We start from the raw sequence: 24,483 nt of genomic DNA on the forward strand, positions 1-24,483 counted from the left end.
AAGTTGTGCTATCAAGTTAGCATCAGGTGTCAGTGAGATGATGAATGTATTTAAATATTCATTAAAGGAAAAAAAAAAGATTTACAGATATTAAATGTGATTAATTACATGGCTTATCAGAAGCTATTCAAGCCTAAAATAGCATCTGAATGCACAGGGTTAGCTGCTACTGTGTTAGCATGTAGCGGCTAACACTGCAGATTTCTAAAGAAGCTCCATGAATGATCAGGACTTCCTGACAGGATATATTCTGAAGGAAAGCATCACCGCCGCTCCAGACAGTTGGACTGGAAGCTAAAGTTGTGCTAAACAGTCTGCTAGCTGCTAATGCTGCTAATGCTGTCCCAGTTTGGCTAGTTAACGTCTTCCTGTCTGTGTTCCAGCTGTGGTCAGCGCCATCCCGGTTCCTACGCTGGAATCCTCTCAGTATCCGGGGATCCTGCCTTCACCGTCCTGCGGCTTCACACACAACAAGTTCAGCCTCAGGCCCATGCCGTTCCCCGGCCTGACGGTGGACCGAGGATACACAGCAGGTACCAAACAACACACAGCAGGTACCAAACACACACCAGGTACCAAACAACACACAGCAGGTACCAAACAACACACAGCAGGTACCAAACAACACACACCAGGTACCAAACAACACACAGCAGGTACCAAACAACACACACCAGGTACCAAACAACACACAGCAGGTACCAAACAACACACAGCAGGTACCAAACAACACACAGCAGGTACCAAACAACACACAGCAGGTACCAAACAACACACAGCAGGTACCAAACAACACACAGCAGGTACCAAACAACACACAGCAGGTACCAAACAACACACAGCAGGTACCAAACAACACACAGCAGGTACCAAACAACACACAGCAGGTACCAAACAACACACAGCAGGTACCAAACACACAGCAGGTACCAAACAACACACACCAGGTACCAAACAACACACAGCAGGTACTAAACATCACACACCAGGTACCAAACAACACACACCAGGTACCAAACAACACACAGCAGGTACCAAACATCACACAGCAGGTACCAAACAACACACACCAGGTACCAAACAACACACAGCAGGTACCAAACAACACACACCAGGTACCAAACAACACACACCAGGTACCAAACAACACACAGCAGGTACCAAACAACACACAGCAGGTACCAAACATCACACACCAGGTACCAAACAACACACACCAGGTACCAAACAACACACACCAGGTACCAAACATCACACACCAGGTACCAAACAACACACCAGGTACCGACATATGAGTGCAAACAGCTGTACAATTATGCAACCATATGTCTTTGAAAAGCAGGAGTGGAGCTTCCTGCACAACCAGTAAGAACACAGCAAGTGGTTTCTGGATGCTAAGTCTTCTCCAGCAGACATTGTGCAGCGCATACAGCGGTAAACCAGCTGACCAAATGTGCTGGAACTCCGCTGGGGTTGCTAGGTAACGGGCGGAACTCCGCTGGGGTTGCTAGGTAACGGGCGGAACTCCATTGGAGTTGCTAGGTAACGGGCGGAACTCCGCTGGGGTTGCTAGGTAACGGGCGGAACTCCATTGGGGTTGCTAGGTAACGGGCGGAACTCCGCTGGGGTTGCTAGGTAACGGGCGGAACTCCATTGGGGTTGCTAGGTAACGGGCGGAACTCCATTGGGGTTGCTAGGTAATGGGCGGAACTGCGCTGGGGTTGCTAGGTAAAGGGCGGAATTCCATTGGAGTTGCTAGGTAACGGGTGGAACTGCGCTGGGGTTGCTAGGTAAAGGGCGGAACTCCATTGGGGTTGCTAGGTAACGGGCCAGTGTGGCTCAACAATCTAGAGGTTTTTGAAGTGTCTCAAGTGTCTCGTTTTCCAGACATAAAAACAAACTTATTGCCTAACAGTGACTGAGTGTTTTTATTAAACAGCTCGAGTTGATTTTAGAAACACTGGAGACTCAAATGGAAGAAGAAAAACATCCAAAAACAAATGTTGTATAATAATCTGAACAGTTTAAAATTCTGTTCAGAGCATCTTGATAATCTTCAGTTCGTCTGCAGAGGAAATCTTGCTGTTTAAATCACATGTTTGTCTTTTCCTGAGGACAACATGGCAGATTATTCACGTCTCACATGGAGTTTCACTCCTTCTGCCTCTGTTCTCTAACAACAATCCGACCTGTGGACCGGTGGTGACGCGGTGAAACCCGTCGCTCGTCCGTCTCCGGCTGCTCTGCTCTCTGGTTTTACCGCGAACGGCAGTAATTCAGTATTTGATGAATTCCTGCTCGGCTCGTGTCAGAGAGCTAACAGCGGCGCGGCGGCTTCAGCCATCGAGTCGCCGGCGACCCAGGAGGCCCGTCGCTGCCGCCGGCAGAGCACATGATTGTTTGAAGCCGGCGTTTCGGGGCGGCGCCGCTAACCGGGGAGCAGAGATGACGAGAAGCGGCGGCGAAACGAGGGCAGAGCTGCAGCTACAGTCGTCTGTTAATTAGAAACTTTACGCCGTTGAAACAACAAACCGCTTCAAAAAGGAGCTTTTGTTGTTCGAGCCCCGGCTGTAATGGAGGCCTGTTGTCGTCACGGCGACGGGGAAGTGCTAATGGAGATCAGATCAGCGACCTCCTCTGTGATTATCTCTGCCCTCTTTCATTACAGACACTCAACACAAAACATTCACGGGGAAAATCGGTTTTAATAGAAACTCTGAAATGATTTACTGCAGAGCAGGAATCAACGGATCCGCTCAGCGGAAACAGAACCCAGGAGACGCTGCAGCTGAGACGGAACCAAGAGGACGAAGAGCCGGACCGTCCCAGTCCTAGTTCTGGACCGTCCCAGGCCTGGTTCTGGTCCTGGTTCTGGACCGTCCCAGGCCTGGTTCTGTCCTGATTCAGTCCAAGTTCTGGACCGTCCCAGGCCTGGTTCAGTCCAGGTTCTGGACCGTCCCAGTCCTGGTTCTGGACCATCCTCGTCCTGGTTCTAGCCTGGTTCTGGTCCAGGTTCTGGACCGTCCAAGTCCTGGTTCTGGCCTGGTTGAGTCCTGGTTTAGTCCAAGTTCTGGACCGTCCCAGTCCTAGTTCTGGACCGTCCCAGTCCTGGTTCTGGTCCTGGTTCTGGACCGTCCCAGGCCTGGTTCTGGCCTGGTTGAGTCCTGGTTTAGTCCAAGTTCTGGACCGTCCCAGGCCTGGTTCAGTCCAGGTTCTGGACCATCCCAGTCCTGGTTCTGGACCGTCCCAGGCCTGGTTCTGTCCTGGTTCAGTCCAGGTTCTGGACCGTCCAAGTCCTGGTTCTGGCCTGGTTGAGTCCTGGTTTAGTCCAAGTTCTGGACCGTCCCAGGCCTGGTTCTGTCCTGGTTTAGTCCAAGTTCTGGACCATCCTCGTCCTGGTTCTAGCCTGGTTCTGGTCCAGGTTCTGGACCGTCCAAGTCCTAGTTCTGGCTACTACAGTACTACTACAGTACTACTACTACAGTACTACTACAGTACTACTACAGTACTACTACTACAGTACTACTACAGTACTACTACTACTACTACTACTACAGTACTACTACTACAGTACTACTACTACAGTACTACTACAGTACTACTACAGTACTACTACAGTACTACTACTACAGTACTACTACTACTACTACAGTACTACTACAGTACTACTACTACTACTACAGTACTACTACAGTACTACTACAGTACTACTACAGTACTACTACTACAGTACTACTACAGTACTACTACAGTACTACTACAGTACTACTACTACAGTACTACTACAGTACTACTACTACAGTACTACTACAGTACTACTACAGTACTACTACAGTACTACTACAGTACTACTACTACAGTACTACTACAGTACTACTACAGTACTACTACAGTATGTTGAATGTCCAGTGTTTTTGCCCAGTCGGATGTTTTTGTTCTGTCTGATGAATCGTTCGTTTCTCTCTTCAGGGTTCGTCTGTAGAATCGTTTCTGTTGGACTTGAATCCGTCGTCGGTTCAGATTCTTCTGTTTCTGCTGCATCAGAGCCCAGAGCTGTTTGGTTCTGATGTTCCTCAGAGCGTCGCTCCGCACTAATTGGACTCTCCTCCTCCTGTCTCTGCTTCCTGTCAGCGATGCCGTCGGACTCCTCCGCCGCCCCCCTGCTGCAGCAGCAGGCTCCGCCCCCTCCGGCCGCCCCGCTGCTGCCCGGTTCTGCCGCTCCCGCCGCCGACCTGGTCCCCCCGGTGGGGCCCGTCCCCGGGGCCCCCGCCGCCTCGGGCCCCTCGGAGGAGGCCCAGACGGCGGCCGGGCGCAGCATCCCCACGGCCTGCGTCCGGCCCACGCACCCCCTGCGCAGCTTCACCAACCCGCTGCTGCCGCCGCCGATGGGAGCCATCGACCCCAAGGTGTACACCTCCATGCTGCCGCAGGCCGGTGAGTACCGCCCCCTGCTGGCGGGTCAGAAAGTTAAAATTACACTGCAAAAACAAACATGTTAGCTTTACTACAAAATAAATACGAGCTTCATTTACTCGACTCATAATAAATGTTAGTTTAGGGGTTTTGGGCGTTTGGAGTCAATTATCTGACTGTGTAGTGAAACATCCTCCTTCCTGCTTGTGCAAAGCGCCGCAGGCTGAAGCGTCTTCCCGTCCAGAACAGATTAAAGCCGCAGCAGCTCAAACGTTTCATCGTTTTCAGCTCCAGCAGTTTGTCTCCTCCGATTCTGGTTGAGCTGCAGGACGAGGCGACACGAGAGCAAACATCTCCTGGTCCATGTAAGGAGGTAACAGAGTCGTCAGGTTAAGCGGATTTTCTGCTCCTTACGGTGAGAAATCGGCCCAGTTGGATCATTTAATCAGAGTTTCTGTGCCTTGAACGAGAGGAATCCGTTTTCCTGCCGCTGATTTCCTGTCACATTCCGCGTTTCAGCCGGATCCTCTCTGCTAGTTTCATATTCTAGTGGGGGAGGCTGAATGCGTTGGCCGCAGGCTGTTACACACAGACTGTGTGTTTGTGTATCTTTAACACGCTGTAACCGGCCCTGACATCCGCCGGGGGGGGGATGGAGGGATCCGACCCGACCCGATCTGCCGTGTTGCTACCTGCATGTCCGCTCAGCGCCGCGGCCGGACCCGACCGCTGGTTTAGACCTGGGCTAGCAGCTGTTAGCCGTTAGCTGCTCTGATCGGTTCATTATGAAACAAATTAAACTCCAGACTTCATTTAAACTCACGCCGGTGTTTTGTTTTGAAAATAATTCTAGTAAATTAACTTACAGAAAGTTTAATCACAGACATATTTTTGTTTAAATATAACCCGGGGTAATTTACTGTTTTACATAACTGTGGTGTTTATTTTCACTGTTTTATTCTTTTCACATAATTTAAACTGAATCTCTGGTTTGAACAGAAGAATCGAGTCGATGGAAACTGAAATATTTCCGTCTCTACGGTTCATGAAGCTCTTTGAAGAAACCAGGGGGCCCAAAGTGGGTCCTGGAGGTTTTAGTTCTCTCCCTGGTGGTAGAAACATCATCGTTCCCTCACTGTTCCCTCATCATTCCCTCATCATTCCCTCATCATTCCCTCATCATTCCCTCACTGTTCCCTCATCATTCCCTCATCATTCCCTCATCATTCCCTCATCATTCCCTCATCATTCCCTCACTGTTCCCTCATCATTCCCTCACTGTTCCCTCATCATTCCCTCACTGTTCCCTCATCATTCCCTCATCATTCCCTCACTGTTCCCTCATCATTCCCTCATCATTCCCTCACTGTTCCCTCATCATTCCCTCACTGTTCCCTCATCATTCCCTCATCATTCCCTCATCATTCCCTCACTGTTCCCTCATCATTCCCTCATCATTCCCTCATCATTCCCTCACTGTTCCCTCATCATTCCCTCATCATTCCCTCACTGTTCCCTCATCATTCCCTCATCATTCCCTCACTGTTCCCTCATCATTCCCTCATCATTCCCTCACTGTTCCCTCATCATTCCCTCATCATTCCCTCACTGTTCCCTCATCGTTCCCTCATCATTCCCTCATCATTCCCTCACTGTTCCCTCATCATTCCCTCACTGTTCCCTCATCATTTCCTCACTGTTCCCTCATCATTCCCTCGTCATTCCCTCACTGTTCCCTCATTTCAAAGGTTTAACTTCCTGTTTTTCAAATGAAAGTAAACAGACCAGTACGGAGGAAAACGTCACATTTAGTCAAAACCTGAAGCCAAAACTAGCATCTATGCTAACGGGCTACATCATGCTAAGCTAGTTAGCATAAACACTGATGCTGTTGTTTCCTTTCTTCGTTCTTTGGAACCCAATTATTTTTCATATTTTTAATTGAATGTTACTTTATTAAATGTTGAAATAAACAAATAACTTCTACAAACAGTTTGAGGAATATAAAGATCAAACAGCTACAACAATGATGACAGAAACAAATTTGGGTCACAGGATAAAAAATAAAATAATCTTTACATTTATTAGATCATTTTCAGACAGACAGATCCTTCCAAATGTAAAAAAAAAAAGTTCCAGCTCTTTAAAATGGTTCCTCATGTAAATTGATTGGAGTCGTGATTCACAAGTTTCTGTTTGAAATGTCACAATTCAAAGACATTTCATAAATTTTCTGTCAAAAATTACAAACCAACAAGAAGTGAAAGTTTATTATCTTTCATTTTATTTGTTAAGCATCATCTTTTCTGTATATTTTACTAAAAATCTCAAAGAAATTCCAGTTTAAACATAAATTGACATGATTATATTTTATTAGCAAATCATTTTTATTCATTTTTTAAATTTAATTCCACACCTGAATCCCTCTGGAGCAAAACGTTTGCTATTAATTCTTATTAATATTTAATATTTAGTCGTTTTCTATTTTCAGATGTTGTTTGGTGATGTGGGTCAGTTTTCATCCATCTGGTCTGATTTTATCAGAGCAGGTTTCTGTTCTAAGCTGCATAAATTAAAGTTAAGTTCAAATAAAAACCCTGAAATAAAAAAATAAAGTTTTTTACAAACTGTTTGATGTGAAAAGTAAAACTAGACGAGATTAACTCTGTTTTATGATTAGATGTGAGAGAATTTAATTTGACTGAATAACGTCAAAACTGCTTTTAGCTTTTCATAAACTAAAATATGACACAGTATCATCAGCATAGTATCGATTAATATGCATGTGGGACATTTTTCTGCAGTAAATAAAGCGACGCTTCCTGTCTGCAGCTCTGAATGAGGATAATAAAAGCTGTTTATCAGCAGGGATCTTTTCTGCAGCCGTGACTCGGCTGCATTGATCTGAACGAACAGTTCACGGCTCGGAGCTGTAGCAGGATTGTCCTAGTCGATGTCCGGCTCCGAGGACGGAGGCAGCTGGAGGCGGACCGGTCCACCTGTGATGGACGCTTTTAGCCCCGTCGCCTGCAGGAAAACGAAAATAAACGTGTCGTCACCACAGAAACGCCACCAGAGCGGACAGCAACGACTCTCTGGCCTTTTTCCCGCTCCAAAGGTGACCCGTCAGGACGGATGAGTGGCCTAGTCAAAGGTCGTCTCATGTTTTCCACAAAGTCATTCAGAGATAATCAGATTTTGCTCAGATCCTCCCATCTCAACATTTACACTCGCACACGAAAGTAGCTGCAAACAGATGTGCAGTTATACAACCGTACAGCTTTGAAAAGCATCAGTGGAGCCTCCTGCACAACTGACAAGAATACAGCAAACGGTTTCTGGATCAAGTCAACATCAAAACACTTGTCTTCTCCAGCACACTGCAAAAACACAAAATCTTGCTGTTCGGTTAGTTTGATCTTTTTTTAAAGTGCAATAAGATATTTGACCAAGAACACTTGGTAACTTTTCAGGAAGATACAGGAGCTTCTTTTAAGTCAATAATTCCCTAATATTTATTAAAAAATTCTAGTTCCACTGGCAGATTATTTCACTTAAACATGGGGAAAATGTCTTGTTATAACTTAAATAATCTACCAGAAGAACTAGAACTTTTTCATCTATATTAGGGAAATTCACTTAAAAACAAACTTCTAGTTCTGTCTGAAAAGTCTCTCATGAATCAGTTTCATATTATTTCAGGTTCACTAAGATATTTGCAGTAGAAACTGAACCAGAAATACTTGGTAACATTTTTGTGGATTTTGCAGTGCAGGGCATACAGAGCTGGAACTCGGCTGGGGTTGCTAGGTAACAGGCTAGAACTCAGCTGGGGTTGCTAGGTAACGATCTGGGCTGGGGTTGCTAGGTAACAGGCTGGAGCTCGGCTGGTGTTGCTAGTTAACGGGCTCGGCTAGCGTTGCTAGGTAACAGTGCAGCGTGACTCAACAATCTAGAGGTTTTTGAAAGGGCTCGTTTTCCAGACACCAAAAAAAAAACTTGAATTTATTGATAAAAATCTGCTTTTTAAGAGTTTGGGTCGTTTTTAGAAACAGTCGAAACCCAAAGTGTGAATTTTGTTTTCTGTGGTTCCCTTCGTGAGATGAGGTGATTTTTTTTTTTTAGGCGATACGGAAAAAATGAACTAATCGTAGAAGTTACAGGACGGCGGATCTCAGGGGAAACGTTAAAACGAAGCCTGCAGGTGGCGCCGTGATCTCTAGCAGTCCAGGCTGGGGTTCGAACCCGGGACCTGGTTGCTGGCGGGCAGCAGCTCTACCTGATCCACCAGTCGGAGGGCGAACAAAGAGCCCAACAGGCAGGAAATGAGAAGTAGGTCAGGAGTGGGGAGACGGCAGCGTGAAGCCGAGACGTGTCGTCCTCCAGAGACGAGACGTCTCCTCAGAAACCTTTCATCTGCTGCTGGATCCACTTCAAACCGCTCCGAGGATCGATACCAGCTCTGACTGCGACCCCAAACACACACACACACACCGCTCTGATGGAACCCTGGTGGGCATTTCACACCTGCACCTCACCTGTCAGGTGTGACCCCCCCCTGAAGCTCCGGGTTCATCGCTTAGCTACTCAGTCTGACCTTCACTTCTCCTGGACAGGAAGATTCAGACGCAGCAAAGTTTGTTTTCTAGAAATGTTCTGAGCTTTTTGGCAGAAATATCCTTCCCCTCGTCTCACTTTTTAAAATTTCCACTTTTCAAACTCAGACATTTTTGTTTTTTGTAGAAAATTTCTTATGTTTTTTGGCAGAAATGTACTCCTTGTTTTATACCTACTGTGTCACTAATGTGTCTCCATATAATTCATATTCAGATCTTTCTTCGTGTCCCAGTGGGGCAATAAAATAATCCTGATCAGTTTTAATTATCAGTTAAAACAGTTTCTTCTCTTGTTCTTTCACTTCGCTGCGTTTATGTCCATCTGTCCATCATTCGCTTCCCTTCTGATGTGTTTTTGTGGTGTAGCAAAGAAAAAGTTCCCCCTGGAAACGGATCACTGGCAACACGTTTCGAGGTTTAAAAATAAAAGCTGGTGTGCAGAAAATGTTTCTCGTAACAAAAACAGAATCTGTATTTTTTCCTCTGATGGTCTCGGTGATAGACTTTGACTGAACTTCCTCCAGGTCACGTTTTGCTGCTGAAAGCTTCTTGGGGTTGAAGTGAATCTTTTGAGTTTTGTCGAGGGAGCGGAGCTCTGATCCGTCCGTTTCTGGTCTCTGCTGAGAGCCGGTTCAGCTGCAGGTGTTCTGTTTTTGCAGGCAGCAGGATGGATGTTTATTGATCAGCAGAGTGATGGGGGACATTGTTGGCCTCAGCAGGCCTCCATACTGGAGGAGGCTGTGGAGAATACCAGCCCTTTGGGTCCGTTTTTCTTCTGCTTGTTGCTTTGCTTTCAGTTTCTCCCCAAGCGGATTGAAAGCAGCTCAGTTTGGTTGTTCTTTCCTTTTCTTTGAAGCATTGATCCGACCCGTTTTCTCTCCACTCATGAGAGTTTTGATCGTTTCTGTGAGCGGATGCCGGAGCAGCAGACTTCTGCTCTTGGTTTTCATCACCTAGTTGCGTGTAAAGCTGCCATTAGAGCGGTCGATGGCGGCTGTGTGTTATGAGGTCAAACTTTTCCTGTCGGCAGCTGAAAAGGTCGTCGATGCTCAGGTTTCACCATCCAGCAGAGATTGACCTGATTATGAACGAACGCATTCCTCTGGTTTATGGGTCGGCTCCGTATTTGCAGCTGACGCTTCATGAGTTCAGAAAAACACTGGAGGACGAAACGCTGGATTCTGAAATGAATGTTTTCCTGGGTTTTTATTGTGGAAGTTAAAGTAAAACCCCAACCTGACTGGGAACATTGAGGTTTTGCAGATGAATGTTTTAGTGACTCTGGTTCTGCTGACGACCCGGTTCGGACCAAACTTCAGCTGGCGTCTCGTTTCCTGCCGTTGTTCCTGTGGTCCAGCCGGATGTGTGCAGAGGCCAGCAGACGCCTGAAACACTGAAACATGCACGGGAAGCAAAAAGCGACGATAAAACTGATAAAAACTGAGGCTTTTAAGACAAAACAGACGTAATGTGAAGGAGGAAGTGCTGCTGTTTTCACGTCGGACGCGTTTCACACGTCAAAAACTCGTCTGATGCTTCTAGTCAGACCGTTTGCAGTTTGACGTCAGACTCTTGGCTTTTTGCTCTCGCAGCGCGTTCTGACGAGTCGTCGTTTTCTGCTGCTGGTCTCTTTATGCAGGTGAAACTGAGAGTGAAACCAAAATCTCATGCAGTGAATCTTCTGCAGTCGTATCGGAGGCTCAGACAGCTGATAACGTCTCGACGCGCGTTGAGCAAAACATTGAGAGTTTCTGGGTTTTATTTGAACGTCGCCGTCGTGTTTGAATTCACCAGATCGTTCGCATGTTTTGTGAGTTTCCTAAACTAGCCGTACGCTGACTACGGTCGCTATCAGCGATGTTTTCGTCTCAGCTGAGCCCAGTTTGATGACCTGCTGACCCCCATCTCCTGCAGACACCGCCTACAGGCCACTACGTCACATCGCAGAGTCTCTCTGATTGGTTGACGCTCTGCGTTGAGTGGAAAATGTTCATATTTTCCAGCTCCAGCGTCGGACGTGAGTTTGAACTCGCTTTGAACGGTGGAAAAGCTTCAGTCACAGAGCGCCAGACACTCTGTGATGCCTCGATGCGTCAGACGCACCTCGATGCGTCGGACGTGCCTCGATGCATCGGACACGCTTAGATGCGTCGGACGCGCCTCAATTCATCGGACGCGCCTCGATTCGTCGGACGCGCCTCGATGCGTCGGACGCCTCTCGATGCGTCGGACGCGCTTAGATGCGTCGGACGCGCCTCGATTCATCGGACGTGCCTCGATTCATCGGACGCGCCTCAATTCATCGGACGCGCCTCGATGCGTCGGACGCGCCTCGATGCGTCGGACGCGCCTCGATGCGTCAGACGCGCCTCGATGCGTCGGACGCCTCTCGATGCGTCGGACGCCTCTCGATGCGTCGGACGCCTCTCGATGCGTCGGACGCCTCTCGATGCGTCAGACGCGCCTCGTTTCGTCGGACGCGCTTAGATGCGTCAGACGCGCCTCGATGCGTCGGACGCGCCTCGATGCGTCGGACGCGCCTCGATGCGTCGGACGCGCCTCGTTTCGTCGGACGCGCTTAGATGCGTCAGACGCGCTTAGATGCGTCAGACGCGCTTAGATGCGTCGGACGCGCCTCGATGCGTCGGACGGCGCCTCGATGCGTCGGACGCGCCTCGATGCGTCAGACGCGCCTCGTTTCGTCGGACGCGCTTAGATGCGTCAGACGCACCTCGATGCGTCGGGCGTGTCTCGATGCGTCGGACGCGCTTTGATTCGTCGGACGCTCCTCGATGCGTCGGGCGTGTCTCGATGCGTCAGACGCACCTCGATGCGTCGGGCGTGTCTCGATGCGTCGGACGCACCTCGATGCGTCAGACGCACCTCGATGCGTCGGGCGTGTCTCGATGCGTCGGACGCGCCTCGATGCGTCGGACGCGCCTCGATGCGTCGGACGTGCCTCGATTCGTCGGACGCGCCTCGATGCGTCGGACGTGCCTCGATGCGTCGGTCGCGCTTAGATGCGTCGGACGCGCCTCGATGCGTCGGACGCGCCTCGATGCGTCGGACGCGCCTCGATGCGTCGGACGCGCCTCGATGCGTCGGACGCGCCTCGATTCGTCGGACGCGCCTCGATGCGTTGGACGCGCCTCGATGCGTCGGACGCGCCTCGATGCGTCGGACGCGCTTAGATGGTCGGACGCGCTTAGATGCGTCGGACGCGCCTCGATTCGTCGGACGCGCCTCGATTCGTCGGACGCGCCTCGATTCGTCGGACGCCTCTCGATTCGTCGGACGCCTCTCGATGCGTCGGACGCGCCTCGATGCGTCGGACGCCTCTCGATGCGTCGGACGGCGCCTCGATGCGTCGGACGCGCCTCGATGCGTCAGACGCGCCTCGTTTCGTCGGACGCGCTTAGATGCGTCAGACGCACCTCGATGCGTCGGGCGTGTCTCGATGCGTCGGACGCGCTTTGATTCGTCGGACGCTCCTTGATTCGTCGGACGCTCCTCGATGCGTCGGGCGTGTCTCGATGCGTCAGACGCACCTCGATGCGTCGGGCGTGTCTCGATGCGTCGGACGCACCTCGATGCGTCAGACGCACCTCGATGCGTCGGGCGTGTCTCGATGCGTCGGACGCGCCTCGATGCGTCGGACGCGCCTCGATGCGTCGGACGCGCCTCGATTCGTCGGACGCGCCTCGATGCGTCGGACGTGCCTCGATGCGTCGGTCGCGCTTAGATGCGTCGGACGCGCCTCGATGCGTCGGACGCGCCTCGATGCGTCGGACGCGCCTCGATGCGTCGGACGCGCCTCGATGCGTCGGACGCGCCTCGATGCGTCGGACGCGCCTCGATTCGTCGGACGCGCCTCGATGCGTCGGACGCGCCTCGATGCGTTGGACGCGCCTCGATGCGTCGGACGCGCTTAGATGGTCGGACGCGCTTAGATGCGTCGGACGCGCCTCGATTCGTCGGACGCGCCTCGATTCGTCGGACGCGCCTCGATTCGTCGGACGCGCCTCGATTCGTCGGACGCCTCTCGATGCGTCGGACGCCTCTCGATGCGTCGGACGCGCCTCGATGCGTCGGACGCGCCTCGATGCGTCGGACGCGCCTCGATGCGTCGGACGCCTCTCGATGCGTCGGACGCGCCTCGATGCGTCGGACGCCTCTCGATTCGTCGGACGCGCTTTGATTCGTCGGACGCGCCTCGATTTGTCCGACGCCTCTCGATGCGTCGGACGCGCTTTGATTCGTCGGACGTGCCTCGATGCGTCAGAGACGCCTCCACATGTCCCTCGAATGTAAACCTGACGCTCCTGATACTCAAATTATTTGGTGTGAACGCAGAATAAAGCTAAAACAGAAGTGATGCTAAAAATACTTTATTGATCCCAACTGGAAATTAAATGTTGCTGTAATTCGTATTAATTAAAGTTATTTGATCTGCTGATGGCTCTGAAAATGTAAGTCATGATACATTTACTAGCATAACCTCAGGTTTAGCGTAACGTCTGCTGTTTCTTTGGCAGTTAGTTGACCTTTCTGGGCCTCCGTAGAAGCGATCCCCCTGCAGAGATCCTGCTCAGACTCTAACGGCTCAGGAACCTCCTGCTTGTTGCTGCTGCTGTGATCAGGACTCGTCTGATTAAACGTTTCAGTCTGGCAGCAGCGAGGACGACCTCACTCCGTCTGCTGCTGCTTTAGTTCACGATGAATAAATTAGGACCTTTAATCTGCTTTGGCTCCTGGTCCTTCAGACATTTACCTCCCACTGCAGCTGATTTTCACCTTTTATCTCGAGCAAGTCGGGATTTCATGACCTGAAAACGGTCGTGGGTTGTTTCTGGCTCAGACTCACCAGCGAAGCTCGCTGTTCGCTCCCTGAACGCCGCCGTGGCTCATCCCGTCTCTGAAGCCGTAGCTTCCTGTGACGTCTGCACGTCCGGCCGCCGCCAGCAGAGGTCATCATTAGCGCTGATTAGGCCCCAGAAACCTCCTTGATTAGCCTCATCAGCGCCCCGGTGGTTCTGTTCACATTTTTCTTTTGGAGTCATTGATTATGCCGACCTGCTGAATGAAATGACGTATAATTCGCTCCATTCGTAGATGAAATCTCCTCCTGAAGGTTGGAGCCCAAACTGGGCCGGTAACCCTGAAACGTCTCCGGTTCTCCTCCAGGTGCCAGCCTGCCGAAGCCCCAGGTGAAGACGGCGTCTCTGGGCCAGGCCGGGAAGGCCCGCTCCCCTCTGCTGCCCGTCTCCGTACCGACGGCGCCGGACCTGCAGGAGGACGGCGGAGCCAAGCCGGCAGAAGACTCGGCCGCCAGCGTGAGTCACAGAACCAGAACCATCGGTCCAGAAAGGGTTTTCTGCACGTTTGACCTCCAGCTGCAACAAAACGCCTGAAATGTGATTTAAACTCTGAGTTTCCACAAAGCAGCTAAACTAACGGGAGGTTCTGGGGAGAAAATTCAGGAAATTTATTCTCATTATGTTACAACTTTTGTTACTGACACTTTCTACGTTTCCAACCTTTCCGTCGTATTAACACGACTTTATTTGGTCATAAAATTACTATTTTCTTGTAATTTTATGTCCTCGTTTTTAATACTTGTGACGTTTTTTCTGTTTCTAAAAACTGAATCCTGTTAGTTTGGCGCTAAAACTGCATGTGTAGTAAAAACAAACCGTTTAGTTTCAGTCGTGTTGCTTTTATGATCCTGAACAAATGTAGTTTATCTGAAGGTAAAAAAAAAAAAAAGCTGTGATGTTTGTTAAGGTGGCTCAGATCTGGCCTAATCAAAGTAAAAGACAACAGAAGATTCTCTGTTGTCTCAGTCAGTGAACGATTGTTCACGGCTCTGAGGCTCCGGGAGGCGAAACAGGCGCTGCAGCCGTCAGGGATCCAATGACAGCTGGAGAAACTGACGATAAAACTGAGGAGGAGACCGGAAGCAAGACGAGGAAACGGAGACGACATGATGGATGGATGAACTGATGGATGGATGAACTGATGGATGGATGAACTGATGAATGGATGAACTGATGGATGGATGAACTGATGAACTAATGAACTGATGGATGGATGAACTGATGGATGGATGAACTGATGGATGGATGAACTGATGAACTAATGAACTGATGGATGGATGAACTGATGGATGGATGGATGGATGAACTGATGGATGGATGAACTGATGGATGGATGGATGAACTGATGGATGGATGAACTGATGGATGGATGGATGAACTGATGGATGGATGGATGAACTGATGAACTAATGAACTGATGGATGGATGAACTGATGAACTAATGAACTGATGGATGGATGAACTGATGGATGGATGGATGGATGGATGAACTGATGGATGGATGGATGGATGAATGGATGGATGAATGGATGGATGAACTGATGGATGGATGGATGAACTGATGGATGGATGGATGAACTGATGGATGGATGAACTGATGGATGGATGGATGGATGGATGAACTGATGAACTAATGAACTGATGGATGATGAACTGATGAATGGATGAACTGATGGATGGATGAACTGATGGATGGATGGATGGATGGATGAACTGATGGATGGATGGATGGATGAACTGATGAACTGATGGGTGAATGGATGGATGAACTGATGGATGGATGGATGAACTGATGAACTGATGGATGAATGGATGGATGAACTGGATGAACTGATGGATTTAGATTTTAGTTTTTGTAGATTTCAGTTTTAGAAAGAAAGAAAGAAAGAAAGAAAGAAAGAAAGAAAGAAAGAAAGAAAGAAAGAAAGAAAGAAAGAAAGAAAGAAAGAAAGAGGAGCAGCAGAGGAAGGAGAGAACAGATGTAAACGGAGGGAGACGGAGGAGAGGAACGTCAGGCGCTCCGGGGGAAGAAGGGATGAGATGAACGACAGCAGACGATGCGGAGCGATGTCGGACGTCAGGCCTGGTTAAATATTCATTCGCTGACAATAGGACAGGCGGAGGTGTCACCACGGCAACCGGCGGAGGAGGGGGAGGCGGACGGGGCGAGGGCAGGAAATTCATTATGACACCACCAGGTGTCGCTGTGGGAGCAGCAGAGGAAGAGGAGGAGGAGGAAGAGCTGCTGCTGCCGCGGCGACAAGAACCAGAGGAGAAAATGAGATGGAAGGACGACAGACGGGAAAGGTCAACAGGTCGACCTCTGCTGTGACTCTGTGGACACACACACACACACACACACACACACACACACACACACACACACACACACACACACACTGGATGCTCTCTGAACAAACACAACATAGATGTAGATGAACTAGATCAGTCGATGAGGATCCAGCAGCTCTAAAGTCTTCAGACTCTGAACTTTTCCACATCGTGTCAAACTGACATCACAGAACAACAAGAGGAACAGAGACGATTTACGGCTTCACACGGTTTTACTAAACAATCTGAAAAGTGCAGCAGGCTGCTATATTCTGACTCTGAGTGTTTGAATGGAAGATTATTAAAAAATTAAGAGAATGAAGAATAAAACAAGATGGATGATGGATGGATGAATGTTGGATGAACTGATGAATGGATGGATGGATGAATGTTGGATGGATGGATGAATGTTGGATGAACTGATGAATGGATGGATGGATGAATGTTGGATGGATGGATGGATGGATGAATGTTGGATGGATGGATGGATGAACAGATGAATGTTGGATGGATGGATGTTGGATGGATGGATGAACAGATGAATGTTGGATGGATGGATGGATGGATGGATGAATGTTGGATGGATGGATGGATGGATGAATGTTGGGATGGATGATGGATGGATGGATGAACTGATGAATGTTGGATGGATGGATGGATGGATGGATGAATGTTGGATGGATGGATGATGGATGGATGAATGTTGGATGAACTGATGAATGGATGGATGGATGGATGTTGGATGGATGGATGGATGGATGGATGGATGGATGGATGGATGGATGGATGGATGGATGGATGATGAATGGATGGATGGATGGACGGATGAATGAATGTTGGATAAACTGATGAATGGATGGATGAATGGATGTTGGATGGATGGATGGATGGATGGATGGATGGATGGATGAATGGATGGATGGATGGACGGATGAATGAATGTTGGATAAACTGATGAATGGATGGATGAATGGATGTTGGATGGATGGATGGATGGATGGACGGATGAATGTTGGATGGATGGATGGATGAATGTTGGATGAACTGATGAATGGATGGATGGATGAATGTTGGATGGATGGATGGATGAATGTTGGATGGATGGATGGATGAACTGATGAATGATAGATGGATGGATGGATGATGGATGGATGGACAGATGAATGGATGGATGGATGGATGAACTGATGAATGATAGATGGATGGATGGATGATGGATGGATGGATGGACGGATGAATGTTGGATGGATGGATGGATGAACTGATGAATGATAGATGGATGGATGAATGTTGGATGGATGAATGTTGGATGGACGGATGAACAGATGAATGGATGGATGGATGGATGAACTGATGAATGATGGATGGATGGATGGATGATGGATGGATGGATGAACTGATGAATGATGGATGGACAGATGAATGTTGGATGGATGGATGAACAGATGAATGTTGGATGGATGGATGGACAGATGAATGTTGGATGGATGAACAGATGAATGTTGGATGGATGGATGAACAGATGAATGTTGGATGGATGGATGGATGGATGGACAGATGAATGTTGGATGGATGGATGGATGGATGGATGGACAGATGAATGTTGGATGGATGGATGAACAGATGAATGTTGGATGGATGGATGGACAGATGAATGATGGATGGATGAACAGATGAATGTTGGATGGATGGATGAACTGATGAATGTTGGATGGGTGGATGGATGGATGGACAGATGAATGTTGGATGGACGGATGAACAGATGAATGTTGGATGAATGACAGACGGACCCCCCCCCTCCCCCCCCAGTGTCTGTACGGCTGAAATTCCTGGTTTTCTTTCCACCAGAACAGAAAATCCAGGATTAATAAATTCCCGTGTTCCCATTCGTTGCTTCCCAAATCGTGTGACGACGCCGTCGATGATGCGGCTGGTGGAACGAACCAATCACAGTTGAGGCGTGACGTCGTGTCCGATGTAACGCCTCCATGTTGTGTTTCAGGTGTACGAGCAGGACGACCTGTCGGAGCAGATGGCCAGTCTAGAAGGACTGATGCAGCAGCTCAACGCCATCACCGGCTCCGCCTTCTAGCCGCCGCCCGGCCCGGCCCGGTCCGGTCCGGTCCGGCTCTTCCTCAGCCACGGACCGATCTGCTCTGACTGGCTGGTCGCCCAGATCTCCATCCGTTTGGTTTCCTGGTCTGAAAAGGGAGTGAAACTCTGCAGCATGAACAGAACCAGCTGTGGGCGATTCTCTAGAAACCCTCTAGATTCTCCGACATGAAACCGGGACGAACCAACCAGGACAGGAATATCACAGAAAAGACGACCAGCGTCCCATCCTCCGTCCTCTCCTCTTCGTGGTATTTATTGGCAGTGACCGCACCTCGCCTCTTTCCACCGGTACTGTTGGGAATATTCCTTCATCTCTTGGTTTTGCAGAACGTTTGGAAATCTGCGATTCAGAAACGAAACGTCTTCAGCCAAAGTTTCACTGAAACGGGATATTTTTCACATGGACCTAAAGTTTCCCATCATGCCGCGCTGTTCCGTGTGTTCTCCTTGATTTCCTTTTTCGCTCTGCGGAGCGTCAGCCGCTCCACCTCCGGGACGCTGCGAACGCAGAAACGGGAACGTTCAGAAGGATCCCCATCGTCTGACCTGACGTTAGCCGTTAGCGACATTAGCTTGTGCTGCTGCCAGATTCTGACCTTAGGAAGCTTATTGTGAATATCTTTGCTTTTGCTACTTGTTCCCGTCCGTCTTGATGCCGAAACGCAGACCAGAGGGCGAGGAGAAACAAAACAAGATCAGATTATTGTAGGTTTGAGTAAAAGAAGAAAACTAGAGTTCAGTTTGGCCAGCATTATTTCTGCCACCGCCTCAACTTTTGGTTTTGGTCCGGAAACTGTTGGACGACGTGACGATTCAGCACATCTACAGATTCAACTGTTAGCTGGGTTTCAGTTGGACTCTCACTGAAACATTCATGGCCTGTAAAGTGAGACGAGACGTAAAAAAAAAAAACGTAAAGAGTAAAAACATAGGCAACACTAATGCTAACACTAGCAACAGACTGCTAACTGTTAGCACCGGCACGCTAAAAGATCTGTCGACTATCTCTGACTTTAGCGTTAGCCCGCTAACACTTGGCAACAGCAATAACATGCTAACAGTTAGCAGCTGTGAAACGTTCAGCCTACAGATTTTTCCCGCCTTTCCGTCCTGTTGCCTAGCAACCATGACGGCGCTGAACGCAAGCTGCTAGCAGTGGAGCCCGAACTTTTCCTGAGTTTGAGTTATTAACCCTTTTAGTAAATTAAATTTAAAACGGAAACAACTGCAGCTAATTCACCCTGAACAAGATCATCTTTATAATTTCACTAAACCACAAAGTTAAAGGATCATTCTGACCAATAACTGGTCAGTTCAGGTTCATGACCTGTGAACAGTTCCCGCTGTAAAGATCCAGATTTAGATGAACTAGTTCAGGACTCATGGTTTCATCTCTGCTCTGTGTCGGTTGTTTCCTGACATGTTCGTCTCTGTTTTTATTTTTATGACGCTGTGGGATTTCTTTCTGCTCTTATTTGCTTTGAAGAACCAAACGAACACGCGACTGAACACAAACCCACCAGCTTCACTTTGAGTTTCCTTCAGGGGTTACGTTTTTTAGAAAAAGACAAAAAGAAAAACATAAACCTGAAAAAGTCTATTTTTACATTCAGTGTCGCGGCGGAGATCAGGTATTCAGAGACACACAGAGAAAGAAAAGTTAATATCATGCAGCCTTCCAACGAAATCAACACATCGGACTCGGTGATTACCTCGTGGAAAACGGCTCTGGAGTCGTCTGGAGTCGTCCCCCTTTTCATTTCAGGAAGTAAATTAAAACGTGAGACGAGGGGAAGAGGAGCGAAGAGCGAAGAGCTGCACCGGGAGTCAGAGCAGATGGAGCTTTTCTAGAGAAAACCTGGACATGTCAGAGTTTCAAGAGTCAAAAACCTTCAAGTTTTAAACTAGAAAATTAACCTGAGATTTACCGCAGGAATTTTCTAGAAACACTTTGGAAATTTTTTTTTAAATCAAATGTCAAAAATTTGCTTGGAAAAAACTCATTTTCAAATTAATCTCAGAATTTTTCTGGAGAAAATTTCTACATTTCTGACATCTTTTGGAAATGTGAGGTTAAAGTCAACCCAGTGCTGAACCCAGAAATATTCTGAGATTAATCTCATAATTTCACTTTTTTTTCCACTTTTCAAACTGAAATTTTGTCGTTTTTTCTAGAGAATTTCAGAGATTGAAAAATTTTGAGTTTATTGCTAATTTTTGACTTTTGGAGTTAAGAAATGTCCTTGTTTTGTCTATAAAACGTCTTTCTGGGTTTTTGGTGTAAATTTCCTGGATTTTTCGGCTCTGACTCGCTCACAGCAAAAAGCCCAGAGTTAATTTAACTCTGAAGAGAGTGGATTATATAAACACTGAAAAAGTGTTAATATCAACTCTGTGGGAGTTAAATCAACACTGGGAATTATGTCGTTAACTCCCACAGAGTTGATACTAACACTTTTTCAGTCCACTCTCTTCAGAGTTAAATTAACTCTGGGCTTTTTGCTGTGCTGTGCCAGAGCTGCGCTGGAGGTTGAGGTTTCCGGAGGGGAATCTGTGTTTTTAGATTTGTAAATCATCTGGATTCACATCCAGGACAAGATGGACGACAGGATCCGGATTTAGATTTAGGATTAGACGAGTTGCAGTTTGTAAAGCAGGAAAGTTTAGTGAAAGTGTCAGAAATGGAGGCAGAGCGGCGTACACTGTGAAAAATCAGCGCCGGCTGATGGCTTCTGGGCGAACATCTCCTTCATCTTCTCTCGCTGCTGCAGCAATCCACTTCCTGCTGCATCATCAGAGGAAGCCTGCGCCTCGCCGCCTGGTTCAGATCCAGCAGCTTCTTCGACTTGTGCAAATTGGCAGGGACTTGAACTGACGAGTCACTCATCAGCGTCGGGGGTAAAACAGGCCGTCAGGCGGCTCTTTATTTGCCCCGGCCGCCATCTTGTCACTTCCAGACGTTTATCTGTGTGATGAAAGCAGAAGGTCTGAGGGAACGCCGCCGCCGCCGCCGCTCAGATTCAGCTTCCTGCAGATCCAGGCTGTCAATTCATTACCGGGACGCTTCCAGCAGGCTCACGCCGTTACCGCGGCAACCAGTCATCCCCGGGACGACGGCGGCGTCTCGCCAGAACGGGCGGCGGGGTGAAAAGGTCAAGAAGATCAAACTCGACGTCCAGCAGGACAAACGAATCAGAACCTCACGAGAAAACTCCGAAACTTTCAGATTAAACTCTGAAAATCTCCACAAAAGAAAAAAACATTAATTTGACTTTTGGAAATTTTCAGTCACAAAAGTTTAAATTGTTTTACTTTTGAACATTTTTTTAATTAAATTAATTCCAAAGTTTCAGTTTTTCTCCCAAATGTTTTCAAAACTTTGACACTTTTTAAATCGATCTCAGAAATTTTCTGTAAAAAAACAAAAAAAAAGTGAATTTTGTAAAATTTTCTGTCACTGAAATCAAAAATTTTGCTGAAAATTTCTGAGTTTTTGTCCTCAATTTTTTTACTTTTCAAATTCAGAAATTTCCAGATTAATATTCATAGTTTTTGTGTAATTATTTGCTGAAAGGTGAAGCCACTGCATGCTAACAGCGTGCTAACGTCATGCTAACAGCGTGCTAACGTCATGCTAACAGCGTGCTAGCGGTTAGCACACCGCTCAACAGTAACGTCCAGGAAGCGACTAATTTAAACGTTGTTTCTCCAGTTTTCACAGACCAGTGGCTTCGTCTGCAGGGAAATAATTCATTCATTCAGAAATTAAAACTGCGTCGCATCGTAAATCGAATTTTTCTGAATCTGAAAGCTAACCGTCAAACCGGAATATTTTCCCACTTTCATCCGGATAAAAGGAACATTTTACGTTTCTGTCTTGAGGAAACTTTGGTTTTTGGATCAGGTGGAATTGCTGCAGCAGAACTACATTAAAGCAAGCTGCCTTTTTTTACAGTGTACAGTTCCACTAGAGTAGAATTGACTTTTTATATTCAAATTTAATATATTATTATTATTTGGAGTGCTCTTGAAAGCTATTATTTATATCCATGTGATATTTCTGCATATGTAAAATTAGTTAAAAAAAAAAGGACAAAAAGGACTGAATGTTTTGTTTTTCTCCTCATGGCCTTAAACAGTTTCAGTTCTGAGATTTTTATCATTTTTGTTGCTTTTACTTATTTATTATTAAATCTTGACAGAAGTTAGTTTACCGGATTATTTGTAGACTTTTATCTATGCAGCAGAACCCAAAGCTGGAGTCGATCATCTCTGGGCAGCAAGTTGGAAGAAACTCAAAACAATTTTAGATTCAATTTGAAGATTTAAAATCCAGGAAATTATGTTTAAGTTATTTAATTTATTGTTTTGTGTCTAAAATGATCAGCTGCAGCAAAAGCAAAGGAGAGGTGGGTTAGCAGTGCTAGCTAGTCATTGGACTGTTTTAAAGCAACAGTCTTCAGTCAGAGGCTTTTTCAGATGTGTTGCAAGACTGACTGCTACTGGAGATCTGTCCAAAATGACGTTTTTGGATGATATCAGTTGCGACAATTCAGAAAATAAAGTATTTTTGAATGGAATTGAGTGGAATAAATAACACAATGCTGAAAGTTTCTGGAAGCCAAAAGACTGGAAGGAAAATATAAAAGGAAGAAAAAGAAAAATCTGAATCTATTTGATTTTATTGAGTGGAAAAAAAAAACCTAATTAAAAACAGCAGCTGAGCTGGAAACGTTGGCGTTTCATCCTTTATATCCCTTCTTTCTTTCTTTCTTTCCTTCCTTTTTTCCTCTTCAAATTAAACTTCCTCCACTCGCGGTTGTTATCCGGTCTGGACAGAAATGAGGTTCTGTGAGGAATAAGAAGAAGTTCAGTCTGGGTGGAGCCGGTTCTGAGCCTGACGTGTGAAATGGACCGTCAGCTCCGGTTTGGGCCGCCGGCTTACAGAACATAAATTATAGAGTAGAAAGAGAAAGTAGAAAAGATGATTTGCACCTCGTCTCATCAGGGAGAGGAGCTGAGGGACAACGTTTCCAGGAGGAGGAACGTCGATCCTGTCTGACTGCAGGACATCCGATGATGATGATGATGATGATGATGATGATGATGATGATGATGATGATGATGATGAGGAGGATGATGATGATGATGAAGTACGGCTTCTTCCCATTGTTGTTTTTCCATTTGCTGGTTTTTGTAACACACTGTAGAACAGCCCCATGGTCCTTTTTATAGAAATGTTATTTCAATGGTTCATTCTTTTTGTTTGATAAATAAAGTTTTGATACAAAATCAAAATGGCTGCTTGTTGGGTTTTTTTCTTCCTCAGGAAAAACACCTGGCTTTTCCAGCTAACAGAACGTGCTGGAGCTCCTGCTGGGGTTGCTAGGTAATGGGTGGAAGTCTGCTGGGGTTGCTAGGTAACGGGTGGAAGTCTGCTGGGGTTGCTAGGTAAGGTGGAAGTCTGCTGGGTTGCTAGGTAACGGGTGGAACTCTGCTGGGTTGCTAGGTAACGGGTGAACTTTGCTGGGTTGCTAGGTAACGGGTGGAAGACTGCTAGGGTTGCTAGGTAACGGGTGAACTTTGCTGGGGTTGCTAGGTAGCGGTGGGGTTGCTAGGTAGCGGTGGGCTGCAAGGTAACGGGTGGAAGACTGCTAGGGTTGCTAGGTAACGGGTGGAACTCTCCCGGCGTTGCTAGGTAGCGGTGGGTTGCTAGGTAACGGGTGGAAGACTGCTAGGGTTGCTAGGTAACGGGTGGAACTCTGCTGGGGTTGCTAGGTAGCGGTGGGGTTGCTAGGTAACGGGTGGAAGACTGCTAGGGTTGCTAGGTAACGGGTGGAAGACTGCTGGGGTTGCTAGGTAACGGGTGGAACTCTGCTGGGGTTGCTAGGTAGCGGTGGGGTTGCTAGGTAACGGGCAGTGCCTGCTGATTTATGATGTTACATTCTGCAGGTTTTGGAAGCAGATCATTTTCCTGATAAAAAAACATTAAATTATTCCCGACAAACGGCTTTTAGTTTGTTTTTTTGTTTCATTAAACGCTTTAGCTGCTTCTAGAAGCAGCAGAAACTCAGATGAAAGTTTCTATATCAGAATTTTACTTTTACTCCAATAACAAGTCGTTTTTCCTC

At 47.4% G+C, this 24,483-nt stretch overlaps 1 protein-coding gene across 1 annotated transcript; it reads left to right on the forward strand.

Annotated features, from left to right (window-relative positions):
* The first annotated feature begins 117 nt into the window (after positions 1 to 117).
* On the forward strand, positions 118 to 23,650 carry LOC145554107 (netrin receptor DCC-like). Its single transcript, XM_081613440.1, has 4 exons — positions 118 to 533; positions 4,132 to 4,434; positions 14,214 to 14,362; positions 18,240 to 23,650. Exons 1-4 carry the CDS (start codon positions 491 to 493, stop codon positions 18,327 to 18,329), a joined length of 585 nt encoding a protein of 194 aa, XP_081469566.1. The 5' UTR covers positions 118 to 490; the 3' UTR covers positions 18,330 to 23,650.
* The last annotated feature ends 833 nt before the right edge of the window (positions 23,651 to 24,483 follow it).

The sequence above is a fragment of the Poecilia reticulata genome, chromosome 12, assembly GCF_904066995.2.
Source record: "Poecilia reticulata chromosome 12, P_reticulata-male-v2, whole genome shotgun sequence".
Classification (NCBI taxonomy): Eukaryota; Metazoa; Chordata; class Actinopteri; order Cyprinodontiformes; family Poeciliidae; genus Poecilia; species Poecilia reticulata.